We start from the raw sequence: 20,509 nt of genomic DNA on the forward strand, positions 1-20,509 counted from the left end.
TACAAGTAAGTAGAAGCACTATTAGAAATTTAGTGGGTTTCAACATACACTTGCTGTGAAAAAAAGAAGTCATGTTTTTACAGTTCTAAGCTAACACTTAAATCTTCAGAGAAGGTTCCAGTTTATAGGACAGGATTTTTTTTTTTTAGTCCTTATAAAGTTAAATATAACTCTGATGGGAATCTTACTATAGGATCTCACGCCTTTAACACAAAGCTAACAGAACTCAACTGATAATTCTGATGTGGCAAGATGGTAGGGGAAAATTACCTTAGTATTTCTTTCACAAGCAGTGAAAGCAGCACTCCAAATAAAAACTAAATAGGAGTGATTAAGACAATGTTTCTACCTGCAAAAGGGAACCAAAAAACCCAAGTCCCATAATTTGGCTCAATCATCTTAATGAAGAACAATATTTGAAGGTAGGTTAGTATGTGAGTAGAAATTTGTCAGCTTAAGTCAATAACATGCTCTTTCTAAAGGCATCATCTGCCTGAGACTCGCTTCTTTTCAGAAGATAAAAAACCTTACAGGATGTCTCACACGAGCAGAGACCTTAAAGTTGGTAAAAGAAGTGTAAAGAGAAGAGGTCCTTGAGGAGGACTTAGGGATTTTAAATAACAGACAATATACTGTCAAACTGTGGGTCCCCTAGAAGTCTCATGCCTCAGTAACCAGGCAGGCTTTGGATGCGTTTGCATGTAACAACACACCATCACTCTACTATGGCTATAACTCAGGGATTTCGGAACTTGTACTTATTAGGAACAATAAAAAAAAAAAACCACCCTGTTGCAGCTAGTATCTTACAGGATAAAGTGCAGAACTGCGGCTATTTATATGTGGACAGAGACAGTTCAACAAGACTACATACCTCTGCTGTTAAATTCAGTACACCTTCGAGCCTTCAGAACTGTTGCCACTTTGCTCAGCAATTTCTGTTGCTCCGAGCTAAGATTGCTCCCCAGTATACCAAGAGGTCCATCTCTTGGCTGGCTGGGGCTCAGTGCCTGCATGAACAGAAAAAATTCTACAATAAGCTAAATGTTTGGGAACATAAAGAAAGCAACTAACTTGTTTGACAGCTTTATTTAATAAGAAGCAGCATTTTGAAAAACAATTCATGGCAAGCTCAGTGCACAGGGTCCATAAATAAATCTCTGTTTAAAAAAACAGCCCAAGAGAAAAAAAGCTTGACATCAGAGGTGCTTCATTTAGCATAGGCAAGGTACCAAAACAGCTTGTGCATCAGTTCTGCCTTGCCTTTTTGGTTTTTTTTAAAAGACACTGGTGTATACACATAGAGCTGGTTGAATGCTGCGTAAACAGCCTCGCTGTCTGCAGTGTTGAAGCAGAAAAGAATGCCCTCATAAAGCAGTAAAGCCTCCTACTTTTAGCAAAATATTACCAACAGATATGCTACCAATATGTTGAGTAACTTGTATAATTAACACCTACCTTTTTAGTAAAAAGTCCCTAATACATTGCCCTGTAAGTAATGAATGCTTAAGGTTTTTTTGTGTTGATAGTACAAATGCAAAGTAAGAGGAGCTGCGTGCTCAAGTTTCATGCTGACAGGGATATGATACTTCACCTCCGGGGTCTCTGTAAGCACTCCCAGATTCCACAGTACAGACAGACCTTTGAGACTCAGTTACCCTAAAGCCTCAGGCTTTGGATCAAGTCATCCGTACGAGCTCGTAACCATCCATTGGCACACACACTCATCCCACAGCAAATGCAAATACTGAGTGCTTTGTTTGCAACACAACAGCTGCATCTTACATTTGCTACAGGTGGGAAGAACAGTCATATCCTTGCTGATTTAGCTCCAACAGTTTACTTCTGGCCGAGGGGTACCTTATTACCTCAATGAGGAGCGATCATAACAGGCTGTACAGCCTGGAGTGAACTGGGACTGCTTGTATCAGTCAGGTCAGTTGAATCATCATTCATTAGGAAACACAAAGCATTTCATAATGCAGAAGCTTGTGACCAAAGTCACGTTATTCAGACTTAAAAAGTCCTGAGAAGTCATTGGCAAAAAGAGGATAAAACCAAATAAAAAAACCCAAAACAATCTTCCAAAAACTGTTTTCAGCTGCTAGGCTGATATCTTCATTGTTGGACAAAGGAAGACACTGGAACAGCCTTTTAAAGGCACACAAAAGGCACCTGGAGCAAAGACTGCTGCTGCTTTCAGCCAGTTTGGCAATAAAACAAATTTAGCTATGCAGAAAAACAACAGCAGCAGCGAAGTTCAATCAACACCACTTCAGGAATTCAGCGTTCATTCTCCTATAATAAAGCCATATTACAAGAAAAATCCTTTGTTTTCTCACGTAAAGCTAGGATAACACAGAATACCATAGCTTAAGTGTTCCATATACATCCTGGAAATACCGTCCAAGTTAGTTTCCCAACCAAGGCGGGTGATGTAGTGTACTTACATCCAAGCCTTCAATATTACAGGATGAACTTAGGTTTTTTTAAAAAGGGAAACCAAAAGCAGACCCACTTACCTCAGGGGGTTGGTTAAGGGAAAACGATTCATTCTTCACTGGTAACATTAGCACAGACTTCATCTTTTCACTTTCTGCATAGTCCACAGGCCGCAGACCAAATATATTACTGGCAAAACAAGCACAGATGGGTTTAAGTAAATAAAATGTGACTTGATTCTTAACTAACTGGGCACATTAGCTGGGTAACTTTCCCTCCCACTTTCTTATTAATATGTAATTTCAGCTAAAAACCACAAAGCTTCAAGTAGGAATCGCTTCCAAGACAGATGGATACTGAATTACAAGCTGCCGCATTCAGCTGAGGAGTAAGGAATGTTCAGAGCAGTATGTTCAGTTAAATATACTGTCCTTGTTACTGTGTCAAGATGCACTTTGGTACCATTCACAAGACCCAGAAATTTCAGCTTTAATCTTTTGTTGCAGTCACATAACCAAGAAATGTATTTTTGGCTTACCCATTTGCCATAAAACACACGTCAGAAGCTTCTACATACTGTGTTAAAACACTGGAGCTGGATGCGGTTACGCTTTTACGGTAAAAGCTATCTGCTTCCTACTGGGGAACTGTGACTCCCTCACACTTCCAAAATTTGAGTATGCATCTCATTTTCCCTCAGCGTGCTGTTCCACAGAACACACTACAGCCAATTCATTCCAGTGTCAGTCGGTTTGCCAAGTCTGTTGAACACTATTCATCCTATGTGGCACCTCACAGTTATTAGATATGCTTCAAGACCCATTTCCTCCCCCATTCTTTCAGCATTACTCAGACAGATATGGTTTGCTATAAACACATCATCAAGCCCAGCCCTGGCTTCTCTCTCTTCTTCACACAACTTTGCAGCCACAGGACGGTAGCAAGAGGAGGAAAGCTTGAAACAGCCAAACAGGTATAATTGCCGTTAACAAACACAATCCTCTGCCAGCACTCATGGGAAATATTCTGCTTGCTTTGCTCTTTGTGAGAATAATGGCTCTTCCAGCTGATCCTCTTCTCCCCACCTCATGTAGCTCTGGCCCTCGAAAAGCATAATAAGAGCTCGTTATGAAGGGGAAGCTTGTTGCTGAGAACAAAGCCCTGACTCAGATTCTGAAATCCGGCAAGCTTAGTCATCAGACAATGAAACATTTAAAGAGGTCAAAAAACCACCGCATCTTCGAAGCGCTGCCTCTTAGTTAGCCACACGTTCCCGTGCAGACCAGGAATCTGGGAAGCTTTATACGGAATGCCACAAAAGGCCATAACCCAATCCAAGCCCAAAGAGAAGCTCAAATCATTAAGTCTTCACTTAACTGGGAGCCAGTGCAGAGTTGAAAGATGCATCGGACCCCAGCACCTTTCTGTGCTCCTGACTGAGCACAGCTCGCCAACATAGCCTCTCGGGAAAACAACAATCCCCCAAAATCCCACATGCAAGATACTAGGGTGGTATTTTACAATACTACCAACCCCAAGCTCTTCTGCGTTACTAATGGGCAAAGAGCTAGCGTAATACAAATTCTGCAGACAACAAGATAATTGGTTAAATCTCCGGCCAGTCCTGGGACTTGCAGCCCATTAAATACTGTCATGCTGTTCCTGCTTTGTCATGCACCATCAGGGTAGCTCTTGCCCTTTCTTTAAATAAGGGTCATATTTGACTCAAACTGCTGCAGGACGGTTCCTTTGAACAACGCATCTGTGGCAGGGGAAGGGATATATTAGCACATACGCTAAAAGCGCCTTTGGACTAGATGCCTGACCTTTTACTGTGAACTAAACAGGGGGAAGAAATCACTGCATGTCAGTAGCAGGGGTTTGGGAGTGCCTCTCCCCTCCCCAGTTCACAGTAAGATCCTTTACTGTTGGAAAAAAAAAAATCCCATGAATGTTTACCATAGATAAATATATAGGCCACCACAGTTAAATACAGAACATTTTTTGCCAATTAAACTGTACATATCAGAGCTCCAGCTACCCCCTCTTTACTCACTTAATTTTTTCCCCTCTATTTATAAGATCCTTTTGGTCACTTCTTACCAGCGTGTTGCCAAACGCCATCCCATCATCAGGCAGCATTCAAGAATTAATGGCCATTCATAGGATGGCATGGTTAGAAGTAAAACATGACAAACCTGGGAGCTCAGGTCTGAAAAAAGGAACACCAGTTCCCTTATACCACCAGGGATGGGTATAAGGGTTTTGAATATTTGCAACAAAGCAGTTTGTTGCACTTAAGGCTGGTACAGTTCTCAGTGTAGCTACTTGAGGAACGGTTTTTCATATATTAGGAATGTATATTGTTTTTAACCCTATGACTAGGATCAAGGACCAGATCTATGCAGCCGGTCAGGAACAGGAAAAGGAAACAGAAGCTTTTGGCCAGAAGCGTATGGTCAAGTATGTCTTTATTCTGCCAAGATAAATCATCGACCTTGTTCAGAGTAAAAAATTAATTGTGATCCAGTTTCCAAAACAAAATTAAGTGGGACATGCCCATTAGGTCCTCCCTAACACAGCATTTTTAGAACTATCAACTACGTTTGTGTGCTCCTACTATAGGTCTGGATTTGTTGAGAACGGGTCTGGTGCACACGGCTGCTTAACAGGACAAGTTCCACAGGCAGAGGGAAGACAGACACAACGGATTCTGTAAGACAGAAATAAGTATGTCTGCTGCTTAAGCTAGAATACAAGGTCTCTAAGGCACACTTCTTTCTACCAGACCACAGGTGGGCTTTTTGCAAGTTGATTCAAACATTCAAGAGCAAGATGTATCCTTTGATGCTAACAGTCTCCTGTTACTCAGCCATCAAGGTACTGAGTAGTCAGCAGAGGGCTATTACAGCTAGAACAAATTCCAGTCAGAGTAGGATGTCTGTGCTGAGAACAAAGATGAGCCCAAGAAGAGCAACTCAACATCATCCGCTGGGAATTTACATGAGATGACACATGCTGGGAATTTACATGAGATGACACATGGTATCTTAAGGACCGAGAGATCAAAGAACTTCTTAAAAAAAGCTTTAGAGATGGGATTCAGTTTATGGTGCAACTGTTGAAGCACTAGGTATGAAGACAAGAGAGGTTACTGCTGTAGTCAAAAAGAAACTTAACTGCTACCTTCTAAATGTTTCAGTAAGCTTTCAGCACATCAGTGACCAGAGAAGTTAAATGGGGAGACACCCCTGACAATTCTTTAGAAGCCCCAAACTTTCACAGCTTTGATGACTGTATCAGAGAATCACAGAATGGTTTGGGCTGGAAGGGACCTCAAAGATCATCCAGTTCCAACCCCCCTGCCATGGGCAGGGACACCTTCCACTAGACCAGGTTGCTCAAAGCCTCATCCAGCCTGGCCTTGAAGACATCCAGGGATGGGGCATCCACAGCTTCTCTGAGCAACCTGTTCCAATACATTACTTTGCTGTCAAGAGTGTCAAGTTGCCCCATTGACACCAGGAGTTACTTGCTGTTCCACAGCTGAGCATAAACCCAGCTTTATCCCAGCCCCACAGGAAAGCTCAGTATTGTAAGGAAGTGCCACAACCAGGTCCCAGTACAGTACTGTAACCAGTAATTCCCAGGTGGAAATCTCATCAGTTTGGGGCGCTCCAGTCAGCACCCGTATCTAGAGAGTGTGGTAAGCAGAAATCTTTTTAAACCTGACAGAAAGAAGAAAATTTAATCTGTGTAGCCAGAAAACTGTCGTAGATATCCAAACAGGGCCAGGGTTTTAATTAACCTGCTGTCAGCAGCAAGTTAAGCACACTGTCTTGCACTTGGACAGTGAAGCCCTGGCACTATCTTGACACAGAAAAAACAGACAAAATTATGTCAGTGTCATGGGTCCAATGCCTCCTGGAATTAACTGCAGGTTATAATAGTTTTTGCCCCTGTGCCATTCATAATTGAGGATCACGGTCCATCCCCGAGCATTCCGACAGGTTCGTTCAGAATCAGACTCACAACTACTCAAAGGCAGCGAACACCTACAGAAATAGGGCAACACAACAACTTTTACTAATGCTAAACTTCTTGCGCATGAAGAACTGGCAAGATAGCCCATTTGAGTGAAAGCATTTACAAAGTACTGCAAAATTGCAAATGCACAGATCTAATTTTTCAAATCACTTGGCTTGCCATGAAGCAAGGAAAAAAGACGGAATTCAAGAGAGTGAGCACACAAAAAAAGCTATAAAAATATAAATTAGCTATGTGTAGGAGATTAACTTAAAAAAATTAACTAGACCAGCAGGACAATTAATAGGTCCACTGGTCCATATAATATTTTTCATTTGTAGTTCATATCTTTCCTAGTCAGTGAAAACTTCGAATGGCAAAAAGTGCCACAACTATTACAGATTTAAATAAAAAAAAATTGCCAAGGAATACTGAAATCCTAGGATTGCTTTCTGGCAAAACAGATTGTTCCCACTGGCGTTCGCTTAGTCCAAGGATATGTAGATGCTTCCTATTCCATAGAGTAACTTCCTTACGTACTATGTATTAACATGCAAGGTGAGAAAAACTAGCCTGAAAGCACCCAGCATGCGACATACTTGATGGGTCTGTGAACCTGATGATCTAAATCTGAAATGACAAAATCTCAGTGCTCTGACAGCCAGGGTTATGCTAATATCTCTGCACTTCATGAACCCAGGACCCTTGGAAAGCTCCCAGATAATACCTTCCATCCCTCTGCAGACGGGTGGATCTGACCTGCCTTGAGATCTGCACTTAGTAAACACTGTACATCTTTAAAATAAAGTTTCATCTTGCACAACTGAGTATCAAATTTCAAAACCACTGCTCTAAGCAAGTTATTCAACACAAGCTCTGTTTTCATTCCAGTAGATTAACTCTCCAACACACAAGGGACATTAAAGTCACAAAACTGAGTTAATTCTACGGTCAAAACAACAGCAAGACATCAGTCACTTTTGTGGGGTGTCATGCTATGTATTTCAGTGTCCCATGTAACATTTGAATACATTTATCATGTTCACAATTTACTCAGCTTAGTTAAAGGAAAAGATTTGAAGAAATTACAGTGAACTAATCAAAACTTTCCTCCCTGCCCCCATGAGGTAATAAAGAATCACTTCAACATGCCAAGATAAAGAGGGCCCTCTCCTGGGCTGAAAGTCAGTTCATTGAGGGCCTGAAGAGCCCACAAAAGTACTAGAAGGAGTTTCATACACATACAATAAGAAGAAAGGCAAACTAAAATTAAACAAATTTATCAGTTTGGCAAAGTTGCTTTGGTATGGTCTTAGCTCACACACTGGATACTACAAATATAGCTGAGGTGTGCCTAAAGGAAATAAACCTAGGAGAAGAAATGCAAGTCCTACTAATGACTGCTCAATTTCTACTTTAAAGATCCTAGAGCAATAACATAAAGGTGAACAGATCCTACATTAAGTACAAAGAGGCCAATTATAACTAGTCATACTGAAAAGAACTGTAATTGCACCATCTTAAGTGATCGTCTGGTTATCGCCTCCTGTTTTTAAAATTGTGGTCTCAGGGATCTAGGAAAAAAGACCGAAGCAAAGCAAGCTTCTTGTCAGGTGCAACCTCGTTATAAGGGTACCTGCATGCACTAGAAAAATATTTAAACCTTCTACATTAAAGAAGGTTCAAATCTGCTTACCCAGACACATCCAGCCACTGTAATTAGGACTACAACCACCAGAGGCAGTGGCAGAAAATAACCCCTGTAAGATCTGCAAAGTCACGATCCAGGGAAAGACTACGGCACAGTTCATTGCGGGAGGCTAGCAGAGCGCAGGAAGGGAGGCACAAGACATCTTCAGAAGTCTCAGACAAATACTGTCCTCGCTTCTATTGTTTCTTAGTAGTGATTGGAAAAGGTCAGTAAAGTCTTACTATTCAAAAGCTTGAACACTTGTCCATCCCTTTCTCTGTGTCTCTAAAAACAGAGCAAAACACCCCCTTTCCCTCATCAGTGCAATTGTAACACACACAGCAGCATATCAGTCAGAGAGGGAGTGCATGCAAAAGATTTGGAAGCTTCAGCTTTTCCAGGGGGGAACTGGGGACGTACAGGACTGGATTTTTGCCAGAGCAGCTCTGATTCCTTTCGCCATACAAATGAGGCAAGCATTAAAGGCGGCTAAATTTGTTCCCCAAAAAATTTTAAGTTAAAAGAAAAGAAAGTGTACGTATGAACACCACACACTAGAGATTCACCGTGGAGATTAAGTCAAGAACAGTGCGTATTTAGAAGCAGGTTAGAAGCCATTTTTGGTATTTAGAGGTACTACAAGAGGTTGCTAGTTGCAGAGTTGTGACATATCCCCCATCCCTGGATGTCTTCAAGGCCAGGCTGGATGAGGCTTGGAGCAACCTTGTCTATTTGAAGGTGTCCCTGCCCATGGCAGGGGGGTTGGAACTAAATGGTCTTTAAGGTCCCTTCCAACCCAAAACAGTCTGTGATGTGTCACAATGTTTTAATATACAACTGAACATTACCTGTGTTCAGTGAAAAGTTAAGCCAGAGCTTAAAGTTTACGTAAATTTCTCCATGATTAAAAAGCTTCTGTTTCAATAAAATCATGTTTGCTCACGTAGAGTCAGCTGAGAAAGGTTCAGCGTCATCTCAGTTTGCATGAACACATGCAGCAGAGTAAGGCTACCAAGAGACCTGCAGAGCCCACTGTTGGCATTTGGAGCCTCTCCTGTGCATCTCTACCAGCCCTTCAGTCCTGTCAAAGCCTTGCATCAAAGCTGCTGGCTGTGCTACGCTTTCAAATACCAGACAGACAGGTGGTAAGTGTCACACAACCAGCTCCCAATATTCAAGTGGCCCGAAATTACTTTCTGAAGCTGTCAGCTTTTCAAGGTATAATGTGCTGCCCTTTGTTGTTCAAGAACAAAGTGAAGATGAATAACTGATCCTTGTTTTACTTTTTCACACTGAAGTTTCATGAGTTTATTTTGTTGCCTTTGTGTTTTTTTTTCCAACTCCAGTATATTCAAGATTAGGACTGTTTTTGAAAACCCTATGCTTTTCCACAGCTTAATTCTGTAAGCTTCAAGAGCGAACAAAGAGCTGAAGTGATTAAGCTGAACTTGTTTATTCTTCTTCACGCGGCTGGCAAGGAAATTCATGTCTTGCAAGACTTCATCCGACGGTGCTACTCTATATGCACACACCTATTGACAACATGCATTAGCCTCAAATTGTGTATACACAGGCCCTGGCACAACAGCAATACCACAACACCTAAAACCACCTTTAGTGCCTGAAATACTTCTAGTTAGCAGGGTTAATCATAGGCTAACAGATTCTGTAGCACCTCCTATACATAAATGCCCAAGTCTTCAGGAGGCGTAACTGTACAGAAGATTCAACTGAAAATATTTCTAAGCTTTTTTAATGATAAGTTCTTGGATCCAGAAAGGAAAAAACAAAAAAAACCTGCTCCCTAGCTCTCAGCCTGTGTCTATTCCATTTGTGAAGGTAGAAGAGCCTGGACCAAAACACTTTCTGCCAGCAAGTAGTGTAGTAAAAGCAGGGACAAAAACCCAGCTGTAGCAGTTCAGAACTCATCTAGTTCAGCATCTTAGATCTGGCAGTAGCTCTAAGAAGATGACAGCAGCAAAGACTGTAAGAATAGGGTGTGCATATTTTGTTACTTTCCTAGTGCAGTCTCCAATGCTCCAGCTATCTAGGACTTTGATGTCCTCAGAAAAGCTTAGGACAAAGCAAAACAGAAATAAAACACCTACGTCGGAAAGGGGGATAGAAGAATAGCAGACTATACGTTTAGCACCCACCCCCTCACTTCAAATAAATCACACTTATTACTAGCTTTGCTTCATGTTTACTTAACATACACCCTGGAAGCTGTAGCTAACACCACAGTTAAAATAACATCGCACATCTACTTACACTGCATCACGGGAGGCGCCGTGCAAAAGCAGCAGCTCAACAACGCTCACATGCCCGTTCCTGGTGGCATCGTGAAGCGGCGAGTCGTTCTGGTACCCCGTGGTATTCACTAAGGCTTTGTATTGTAGCAACAGCTCCACCACTTCTCTGTGCCCATGATTACACGCCTCGTGCTAGTTGGGTAAATCCGTAAGCAGTAAAGAAAAGTCAGGTGAAACAGAATTCAAAGGACCTTGTCACACCAGTTAACACGTTCATTTTCAAACAGCTCTCAGCAGATGGTTGGGGCTGACGATGAAAGGATACTGCAGTACATTCCTGACATGAATTAACCTTGGAACCCAGCACTAATAAAAAGCAGAGAGAAGAACTGAACAAAAGCCAATTGTGTGCAAATTAGACAACAGGGAACAAAGCCTCCCAGATTACAGACTCTGTCAGGAGAGGAAGAAATCACTGTTGAAAAGAACTTTTAGTTTATTTTCTGTAATTCAAGTGAGCAATTCTTTCATTCAACTACTTGATATATTCACCAAACAGTAAAAAATACTGAGGATATTAAGAACGCATAAGATATACACACTGTCTGCAACTGATCCTTTTCTTGCTATCATAGTTATATTTTCTGAATTTGCAGAATTGCAGGCAGATAGATTTCTTGGCATGCCCTACTCCAGCAAAGGAGAGTTGGATTTGGGCAGGTCAGTAGTTGCCAATAAATTCTTTCAAAATTGTTTATCATCATTTCTTCCCTTTGCATAATTCTTTGTCACCTAAATGCATTAAAGGGAACTAAACTGCAGGAGAGGAAAGGAGGGATGAAACGAAATCTGACCAAAAGGCAGGTGACAGAAAAAAGTCCTCACCACTCACCAGTGGCGTCCAGCCAGCATTATCTTTGACATTGGGATCTGCCCCGTTTTTCAGCAGCTCTTGAACAGCTGCGAGGTCACCCTACATAGAAAAAAAGCATAGCTATTAAAAAGCAATGAAGAAGATACACAAAGACAACAATTTAAGAGATGCAGAATTCTAGATTTAGCTGTAATGAAAATGTAATGCTGCAAGTCTTCCATTTAGATACCCTCAGGGCAACAAAACCTCAGCTGCTTTGGAGACCACGTTTTATCTTTACTGTTCATCTAGAAGCACCTACACATTTTACACAAATACATACTTTTAGATAAAAACGATGCAAATAACAGACTTAACTCGGCATAAAGGGACAAGTTTGTGCTGATTGCAATCTGACTACAGTCAACTGCCAGGATTAAAATCAGGAACGTTTATTCAGAATTTCCTTGTCCTTCAGATTAGATTTTTGGTTTTTTTCCAAACTAATCTAAATAACTGGCTAGAAACATACACAGGTGAAAGAGTAATAAGCCTGACAAGCTTTTGTAAATTGTTTTCCCACAAGTCAAAAGGAAAAGGGGAAGTGTTTCATTTAACACTGCAATTACTACTTGTGTCGAATTTCACTGACATTTTTTCTACCAAAACAGTTTTTATTTGCTTTTGGGAAGAATGCTATAGTCAAGTTTTTACTACAAGCAAGGAAGTGTCTATGGAAAAGGGCGGAAACTGATGGCAGATACTATGAGAAGAGGAAAGAGGCTGATGAGAGAGAAATTCACATAGTAGGCCCCAAGTTTCCACATGGCTTCCCTCTAATCACCAATGCCCCAATTCTATTTACTTTAGGATACGCCCCCCTACAACCAAGACAACTGCTGGCACTTTGCCTGTACCAGGGGACTGTGATCCCCAGCGAAGAGACTAATAAACTAACTGTATCCAGCTCCTGCCTTTGGCCAAATCTGCAATATATAAATTCTTGGACCTGGAGAGGGGGAAGAGAAGTTTAATCCATGATACACAGAAAGTTCTGTGCCCTTAGGAATTCTTGGCTTGCCACTGCTTAACTGTTACTCCACAGCATACCTTAGAAAAAGCTAGAGGACATTAAATTAAGCTTTAAATACAACAAAAATAAACATGATCCCACTTTTTGGTGTCAAGGAACACTTTGGAAAAACCACACTAGCTTTAACCTTTACTCTTTAGAAAGAGAAAATATTAAGAAAGACTGCTCAGCAGAAACAAATCCAGCAAGCAATTGTTAACTCCAAATTCACCATGGCTGGCTTTACAACAGTCAGGCAAACGAACACATCAGAGTTAACTTCATGCATTACATCCACAAGCTAGGTGTCCCAGCGAAACGTTACCTTTCAAAGCAATTAAAGACTACGCTGCTGTTAGAACACTTTGTGGTTGCAAAGTAATAGACACGCATCAAACCTGACGAGTTACTCCGAGGGAGCTACAGAGCTCACCATTAGATCTTTTTCTACAGAGAGATGATACAATTATCTGTAATGAGGGAGATTTGAGCTTATCATTTAAAGCTAAGTTTGCAAACACGTACAGCAAGGGTTTGACATTTCGAGTACTCCTTCAAAGCAGTAAGCATAGCTAATAATTTGTGTGGGCATTAGGTAGTATCACAGCTTTTCAGAAGAGTTACGTGAACGTTGATGTGTAAAACATGACCGCAGTTTTATCAAAGGAAATGTTGCTGGTGCGGACACCAGTATTGACAACATCCACAGAGTGAAATCCAGGTCTAAGGCAAAATTAGAAAATTGGTGTTTTGCTGTTTACAGAAGAAAAATATTGTCATCACCCCCACTGTAAATGGAACCCGCTCCCTGCAACTGGCACCCAGCAATGAGCGTGACAGAAAGGGCGGGGAGCTGTCATGCCAGTTGTGCTGCGCAGTGACAGGATGGGTGCTGTCAACTGGGATGACGAGACTCATGTTAACAAAATTGTTCACAGCTAGAACATCCCTTTTGCCTCCTCAGAGGGTCTTCAGTCAGTTACTGTATTATGAATATTTTGGTTAAAAAAGAGGAAGATGAAATTTCAAGGAGCAGATCCTTAGCAGACACGTGTTTGGGTCCCTCCTGCAAAGAGGATCACCATCATCTGACAGTGATCCAAAAGCAAAATACTGCAGTTACGGAATTACTCACTGGTTTGAAAGTTAAACGTTTTGCTCAACTCTAAACAAGAAAGGCTGAGCACCTGCTAGGGGCAAGTCCCAGCCACAAATATCTACATACCACATGTCTTTCCTCTGCAAGTAAGAAAGCAGATCAGACTCCACCACCTACAGCCACCTACTGCTTGGAGATTACCCATTCAAACACGCTTCATAAAGCTGTGCTTTAACTAGTATTGAAACGAGACTTTGTACATTTTGCCCCTGGAGTTTACTCGATTAGCAATGCCAGCAAAACTCACCGGGAGTTTAGGGCGTCAGAACCACACCAGAGGATACCAGGAGTTTGTCTTAGGAGTCTGTGGCATCAGCAGAGTGGAAATGCAATTGGAGGTGCCACTTGTTCAGAAGCAGAGAACAGGACAAACACCAGGTAGCAAAACGCTAACAACTCACAGGGAAGAGCTTATTTTTAACTCTCATTATCAGTGAAGGATTACAACCCGCTTCTGAAGAGGCAGAAACTACTGCCGAACATAAAATTATCCTTTTGGAAGAAACAAAGCAAAGGAGACTTCAAGCTCATAACCAAGCTTATGTAGAGTGACAACGCAATAATGCAATGGGTTTGCTCTTCCTCCGCTACAGCTTAAGGGAGCTCTGACAAGCAGGGAAGGAAGAAAGGCACTGGGGCCATCTGTTGGCAGATGTAGAAGCCAGCAGTAGCTCACACAGAGGAGGGTATTTACACAGCTTTACAAACGCTTCCCTCCCAATGAGACTGCAGCTCCCGCAGATGGCATAAGCCCAGAAAACCATCCTCTCTTGGCTTAGACGAGGGGGTTTGAGTTTTTTCCAAGTCAATTGTGTCACCATGTTAATGCAGACAGATGGTTAAGAACTGCAAGTCTTCTTTTAGCCCTGTTTTCTAAGTGGCTTTTTTTTTCTTTCCCATTAACCATAGATAACTTCCACCCAAACATCACAACTTAAAGAAAAGGTATTCGACCAGCTCAAAAAAGACTCAAAGAATTAGGGCAGTACACGAAGATGCAGCTAATACCCTGTACCACCTCACCCAAACATTTCTCCCTTTATTTGTAAAGGTAACCAAGTGACTACAAGCTTTAGGTCAAACAACTGAATAAAAAAACCCCTTTCAAATTCAGATATATCTGTTTAAGTTATGGCAGGGGGAGGAAAACAATGTTATTTACAACTCATGAAAAGTGGGTAAAGAGGGCAAAAATTAATTACAGCATGCTTGTAATAAATGTGAACGCTCCAACCAACTCTTTCCTGGAACCAGCGAGTTTGTCACCTCAAATTTCTCTGAATTAATTCCCAACCCAGCCAACCATCTTTTAACTAACAGGCATATGAGTAGCTATGCTTTACCTTTAACAAAAAGAAAACATTCAAGCAGTTAAGTTTAGCCCACCTCAAAAACAGAAGTAGCAACCAAGCATTATTGAAAAAGAAGCGGCAATTCATTTCTAAGCTTTCAAATTGGCACTTGGGAAGATGGATCGCTCTGACTCACGGCCAATTTTCATATTTTTAAGTCCTGTATTTGAAACCAGTACACTGCTTCATATTTGTTTTAAGCTACCTGTAATCAGGAGGCTGTTTACCATGCCAGTGCCACGCAACTTTAACATTAGAGTCAATGTCTAACTGCAACTTCAAAGCAGTGCTCCACCTGCATCCGAGGGAGATCTCCTTCCTCCAATGGAATGGGTATTATACACACAGCTAACTCACGGGCCGCACAAAATCCCGAGTTCCTCCCACGTACACATGTGGCCCAACACTCAACCACGATCTATCTGGTACCAAAGGCAAGGAATTGGACAGCTGACTAGGTCAGACACCTGAAAAAGGATCTATGCTGATGCGGTTTTGCGAGCATGCGATGGCCAACAAAATGTTCTTTCTCTCTCGTGTCACTGAGTGGTAACAAAGCCATAAAAAGGAAGACCAGTCTCACAGGCTCAGAAGGCATTATCTAACAGTTATTAGAGTATGAATTATAACGGCTACGAAGAGCCCAGCACAGCAGGCTAGCCATGGGCAAAGCCTTTACGAGGGCCCTCCTGGTCACCTGTCAAAACCAAAGGGTCCCTGGAACAGGAGGTAACCAAACATGGCCGCAATGCTCCTTCTCTCTTTCTCAGACTAAGAAGATGATCTGCGCAGATGCGGTTTCTTCTTTCCTCAGAACAGGGACAACTCCCTGCTTTTAACTTGAAGCATAGAAATCAAAACCTTTCCCCAGCTGCCTCCCATCCATTCCATAACAGTGCGGCTGTTGCCATGGTCCTGTTCTCCTGTTGCACTGTGGTTCCCCATTCCTCTTTGCGGCAGCAATTCCACACTGTGACCTGCTCCATCATCACCCCCGGCAATGCAGGGCCACAGGCACAACCCAGAGCTGAAATATTGCACCGAGAACAATTATTTTTTTTCCTCTCCAGAGAAGATTTAAGACTCTGAACTAACTAGTTAAGTAGTGCTGGGCTGCAGCTGTAATTGCCACATTAGAGCTACTCCTGTGAACAACTCATTTAACTGTAAAAAATTCCTATGTGGAAGGGCTGTTGATTGGGCAATTTCCCACCAGTTTAGAATACTAGGAGTGCAATAGGTCACATTTTGTATTTTAAATAATTCGAAGTTTTACCTTTAATGACTAGGGAGGAAGATAAACACGACTGCTGTTTGCTGTGGGAAGAGCCACATTTGTTTTAATTGATTAGTTTAACTCAGCATTACACTCACCCACACTAGAATCTTTCTTGTGAACCACTTTGATTTCAGTAAGTTAATAACTAGTAGTACTAAACAGGGACAATCCCTCAGAATAGTTTGAAACAGCACAATGCACTTAATTTTAATGCCTGATGTTGTTTATTATCTCTTAAATAAGAAAAAAGGAAGAACTCAATTAGCTTTAATTAAATTCAGGGTATTGGACCCTAAGAGCTAATGAAAAAAATAAATATTTATTTTTATAATTAAGTCACAGAGAATTAGACTTTGTTTCACTTTGGGGGGAAGGTGGCAGCTACAAGCCTGTTTCCCATTAGACACACAGAAAAACATTACTGGCTGGTGAAAGAATAAAAAAAAAAAATCACCTATAAAACAAAATTTGAAGAGAAATACTTCTTCCAGAAACAGGAAAAATGACAGGGCTATTTTGGAAAAAACACAATGAGCATATACATGCAGTCTGAAGGCTGGTATTTTGAAGACCAGCTCCTTTGAGAAAACACATTTATCAGTTCTATAGCAGGGTTCCTACAGCTCAAAAGGGCGATCGAGAAACATACAGGTTGTATGAAAGATGCTTGCATGCAAAATAAAAAGTTTTCTTGCAATTGGCACACATCCCCAGCAGATTCCTGGCAATTAATCACTACTATTTCTTGTTCATTGTTCTCTACAAAGACCAATCTCACATCATACTGGCTTGAGCAATTTAGTCTCAATCCACTTTGACATAGACTAGTAACTGTGCCTACATTTACTGGCTAACAGGGGATGCAGCACCTTGGGAATGCTATAATATACCCACAATTAAGCGATGTAACAAGAACAAAGAACACCACAAATGAAAGGAGATAACGTATAACCTCTCCCCTGCAGATGAGGATCTGAGGTTCAGTGACAGCTAATTTCCTCAGAGTTGCACTGGAAATTTAGTAGCTGGAAACAGAGATACATGTAAGTAAACTAAAACCATAACCAAAAGACCACTCTCCTTGCCTTATTTTATTTACCTTTTAGAGAGTGGCAACTTCTGAGATCACCCTGAAGCCCTACCTAGTTAAACAAGCCTTTACTAATTAACAAGCACCTCAACGTCCATGGAATTGACGAATTAAAACCACAGCAGAACTAATGACACAGAAGCAACTTCCCATTTTAGCTCAATAAATATAAACATTAAAAGAAGACACCCAAAATGAATGTGGTTTTTTCAGTCCTGTGTGTGAATTCACGTGTCTGCCTGCCCCACACTGCCCTCAGTTTCAGTCCCGTGTGTGAATTCACGTGTCTGTACTGAGGGCAGTGTGGGGCAGGCAGCTGGAGGTCAGCTTTTCACCCCACTGAAACAGCCCTACGCCCTTCCCAGAGAGGGCTGTACCAATGCCAACAAGCAATGCCAGCCACACTAATAACCTTGGATAGCCAAAACTTCTTTATTCTTTTTGTCTATAGCATCAATCGTTTTATTTTTACTCATTTATCTTCAAAATTCTTTGCAATGATTATTGGCATGTCTCACAATAAGGCTCAGGCATACTGCTGGAAACCATACCTGTGTTAAAAATTTTCAAGGTGGACCAATATTTTTTTGTTTAGAACCAGTCAGTCATAATAGTATTCCTTACAAATTCCCAGAAAAACATGGAAGGATAATTTGTAAACAGTGCTTTAATAAAGAGGAATATACAGGACTTCAGACAAGAGGTAACAGATCTACCCTTTAAAGCTCTTGAGTCTAGTGAGGACAATGGTCCATTTTCTCCTCCCTAACTTCGTATTAATGGCATCAAGTAAGATATCCGAACTCAGCTGAGCTGCCACTTCCATTTAAAAAGGACTCATGCAGCAGGAGTGCCTTTGAGAGAGGACACAGTTATTTCTCCAGCCTTTGCCCCAACAAACAAGTGCTGTGTAAGTGTCGGGATGCTTACAGGTGAATCCATTCCACCCGTACAGGCAGTTCATTAACCAGGCGGTATTTCTGGATTATGATTTAGCACAAAGTACATTTAAATTGCCAGGCTACAAGCCCTTCGAAGTGACCTCTCAGAAGAGAGCGCCACATTAATGCACCCGATGAGTTTGACTGTAAGCATTCAGCTCACCCCACCTGCATGCAGCTTGCAACCTGTAACGGGGAAGGGCAGCCCTTGACAACGGCAATGCCACAAAGTTCTACCACAGCACAAGCCGGCTAATAACAGCAAAACGCCAGTTATCATCCCAAGAACAACACTGAACCTACGTACAAGTGGAGTCTACTGAGAACATCCCAACTCTCTCCCAGTTCTCCCTCCTTCTCTATCTGCGAAGATGGCATGCTTAGAGCACAGGGCTCGGCATGGGAATCCCGGGGGGGCAGCATTGCGTTCCTCTTGAGCCAACACTCGCATCAGATGGAGGATCTCGAGGATTATGAAACAGTTCACCTCAATTAAGGCTGCATAGTTACCTTTATGTAGGTGGTAATTCAGACCCCATCCTGGCTGAGTTACCAGGTCAAGTTAAAACTGATCAAGATCACCCAATGAGACCCAAAATACTTAGCTGACCTCCTTATGACAAAACAGAGACAGATTTCTGGCACATAAGGCCAAAACATGTGAATGCTTATTCCCTCCTAGAACTGACAGGTATAACTGCCACTGTAGCACATAGAATTTCTCAAGTATATAACCACCTTTGGTCATTCCAACAGTCATTTCTTTATGAAATCAAAGAATCAGGTTGGAAACTCTCCAATAAACCTAGAAGACCGACCACACATGAGATTTCCTCCTCCCAAAAATAGGATGTCGTGAAGTAACTGCTTTCCAGGAAATTTAATACAACGCTGTCTTAAGTTGAACAAGAAGATGACAGTCCTACCTTGATGGAAGCAACATGGAGCAAAGTCTCTCCTTTGTAATTTCTTCTGGCAATGGTGTTACCACTGGAGGACTTCAACACAGAGGGACTGTGTGGTATTCCTACTTGATTACAAGCCTTAGAAGTAGAGGGGGTGGAGGGAAACTTTGAAGGTGAAGGACTATTCATTGCTTGAAAGACTGCAGAGCTTCTTGTCTTCATTACGGTGTCAGTGAATTTCAATACAGGGGAAGAAATCTGAACTGATGTCTTGTGTTCAGTCGCTGGGGAGATGGAGCAACCCTCAGGTAACTCCTCTAAGCGATCTGCCTGACTGCCCGACTTCCCAGGAACGGTCCTCTCAGTCCTCCTGGGTCTTTTAGACTGAGAAGCAACTGGCAGATCGGACTGCTCCCTTCCACGTTTTAAAGGCGTAGTTCCATTTTCTATTGACAGCGACACCTCTGTAGGACAAGTATTTTCCTTGCTGACTTGTGCAGGGCACACCACCTCACTGTTCTCGTTCTTCTCTGAGGATTTTACCTCCACATTTTCTGTATTTTTGCTGGAGTCAGCTTCCTTTACAGACTCCTGCAGGGCTGTTTGGTTCCGAAGTGCACAGGACTACTGGTTGACTGCAGATGGTCACACACTTCGCCTTGGGCGTCTTCTCAACTCCCTTCTGCTCAGGCTTCTCTAAGCTCCACACTTTGTTAATGTCTGCTAGACGTTTCCTCTGCATCTTCTTACTCTGTCTCTGTGTTGGCTTTTTTGTCGGCTGGGAGGGCTTGTCATGAGGAGGGGAAGGAAAGAAATTGTAAACTGAAGATGTGTCTTGACAAAGGTCACTGCTTTTAGTCTCAGGCTGACTCTTGTTCAGGACGCATCGAATCTTCCTACTTCTTGGGCTGAACCACATTTTTATCTGTTCCTTCTTATTTTTTTTTCCAAAGTCTGAGTCATTTGGTGTGGACTTCTCTTCTGTTGAATCTAAGAGCATCAGAGAAAAGGAAAAATAATTTAGAGAGCACTCTTCAGTAAAAGATCACAAACTAAAACAATCAAAGTAATCACTAACAACTGACAAAATGTTACTAATACAACCTAGGAGTGCCTTCATTTCTTCTGAAAAGACACACCCAACGGCTTCAAAACAACCAGCAAGGTCACACCTCACTCTGGAGCTCAAGGACCCCAGTACAAGTGAGCACCCTGGCAGAGAAATTCCCTCAGCAGTCTGGGTTCACAACACAGCACGTGCATAGAGAGTTTCTGACCAGACTATAAAGAGAAGAGAAGTTTTTCTTTCGGAGTTTTCCTTGGAAATAGGTTTAACAAAATAGTCTGTGTATACACAAAAGAGCACAGAAACAATCTTCTAAAAAGATAGTACAGATCTTCTCAAGAACAGGAAGAATAACTGTAAACAAGTTAAAATAACATCCTTA

At 41.8% G+C, this 20,509-nt stretch overlaps 1 protein-coding gene across 1 annotated transcript in view; it reads right to left on the reverse strand.

The window, feature by feature from the left end:
• The window catches only part of BARD1 (BRCA1 associated RING domain 1), a gene marked incomplete at its 5' end in the record, with an annotated part of 38,440 nt that overhangs the window by 11,388 nt on the left and 6,543 nt on the right, over nucleotides 1-20,509 (reverse strand). The window contains 6 exon segments of the mRNA XM_010147233.1: nucleotides 875-1,010; nucleotides 2,523-2,631; nucleotides 10,430-10,602; nucleotides 11,303-11,383; nucleotides 19,083-19,656; nucleotides 19,658-20,051. Coding sequence (XP_010145535.1) covers nucleotides 875-1,010; nucleotides 2,523-2,631; nucleotides 10,430-10,602; nucleotides 11,303-11,383; nucleotides 19,083-19,656; nucleotides 19,658-20,051 — 1,467 coding nt within the window.

The sequence above is a fragment of the Eurypyga helias genome, unplaced genomic scaffold, assembly GCF_000690775.1.
Source record: "Eurypyga helias isolate BGI_N326 unplaced genomic scaffold, ASM69077v1 scaffold18032, whole genome shotgun sequence".
Taxonomy (NCBI): domain Eukaryota; kingdom Metazoa; phylum Chordata; class Aves; order Eurypygiformes; family Eurypygidae; genus Eurypyga; species Eurypyga helias.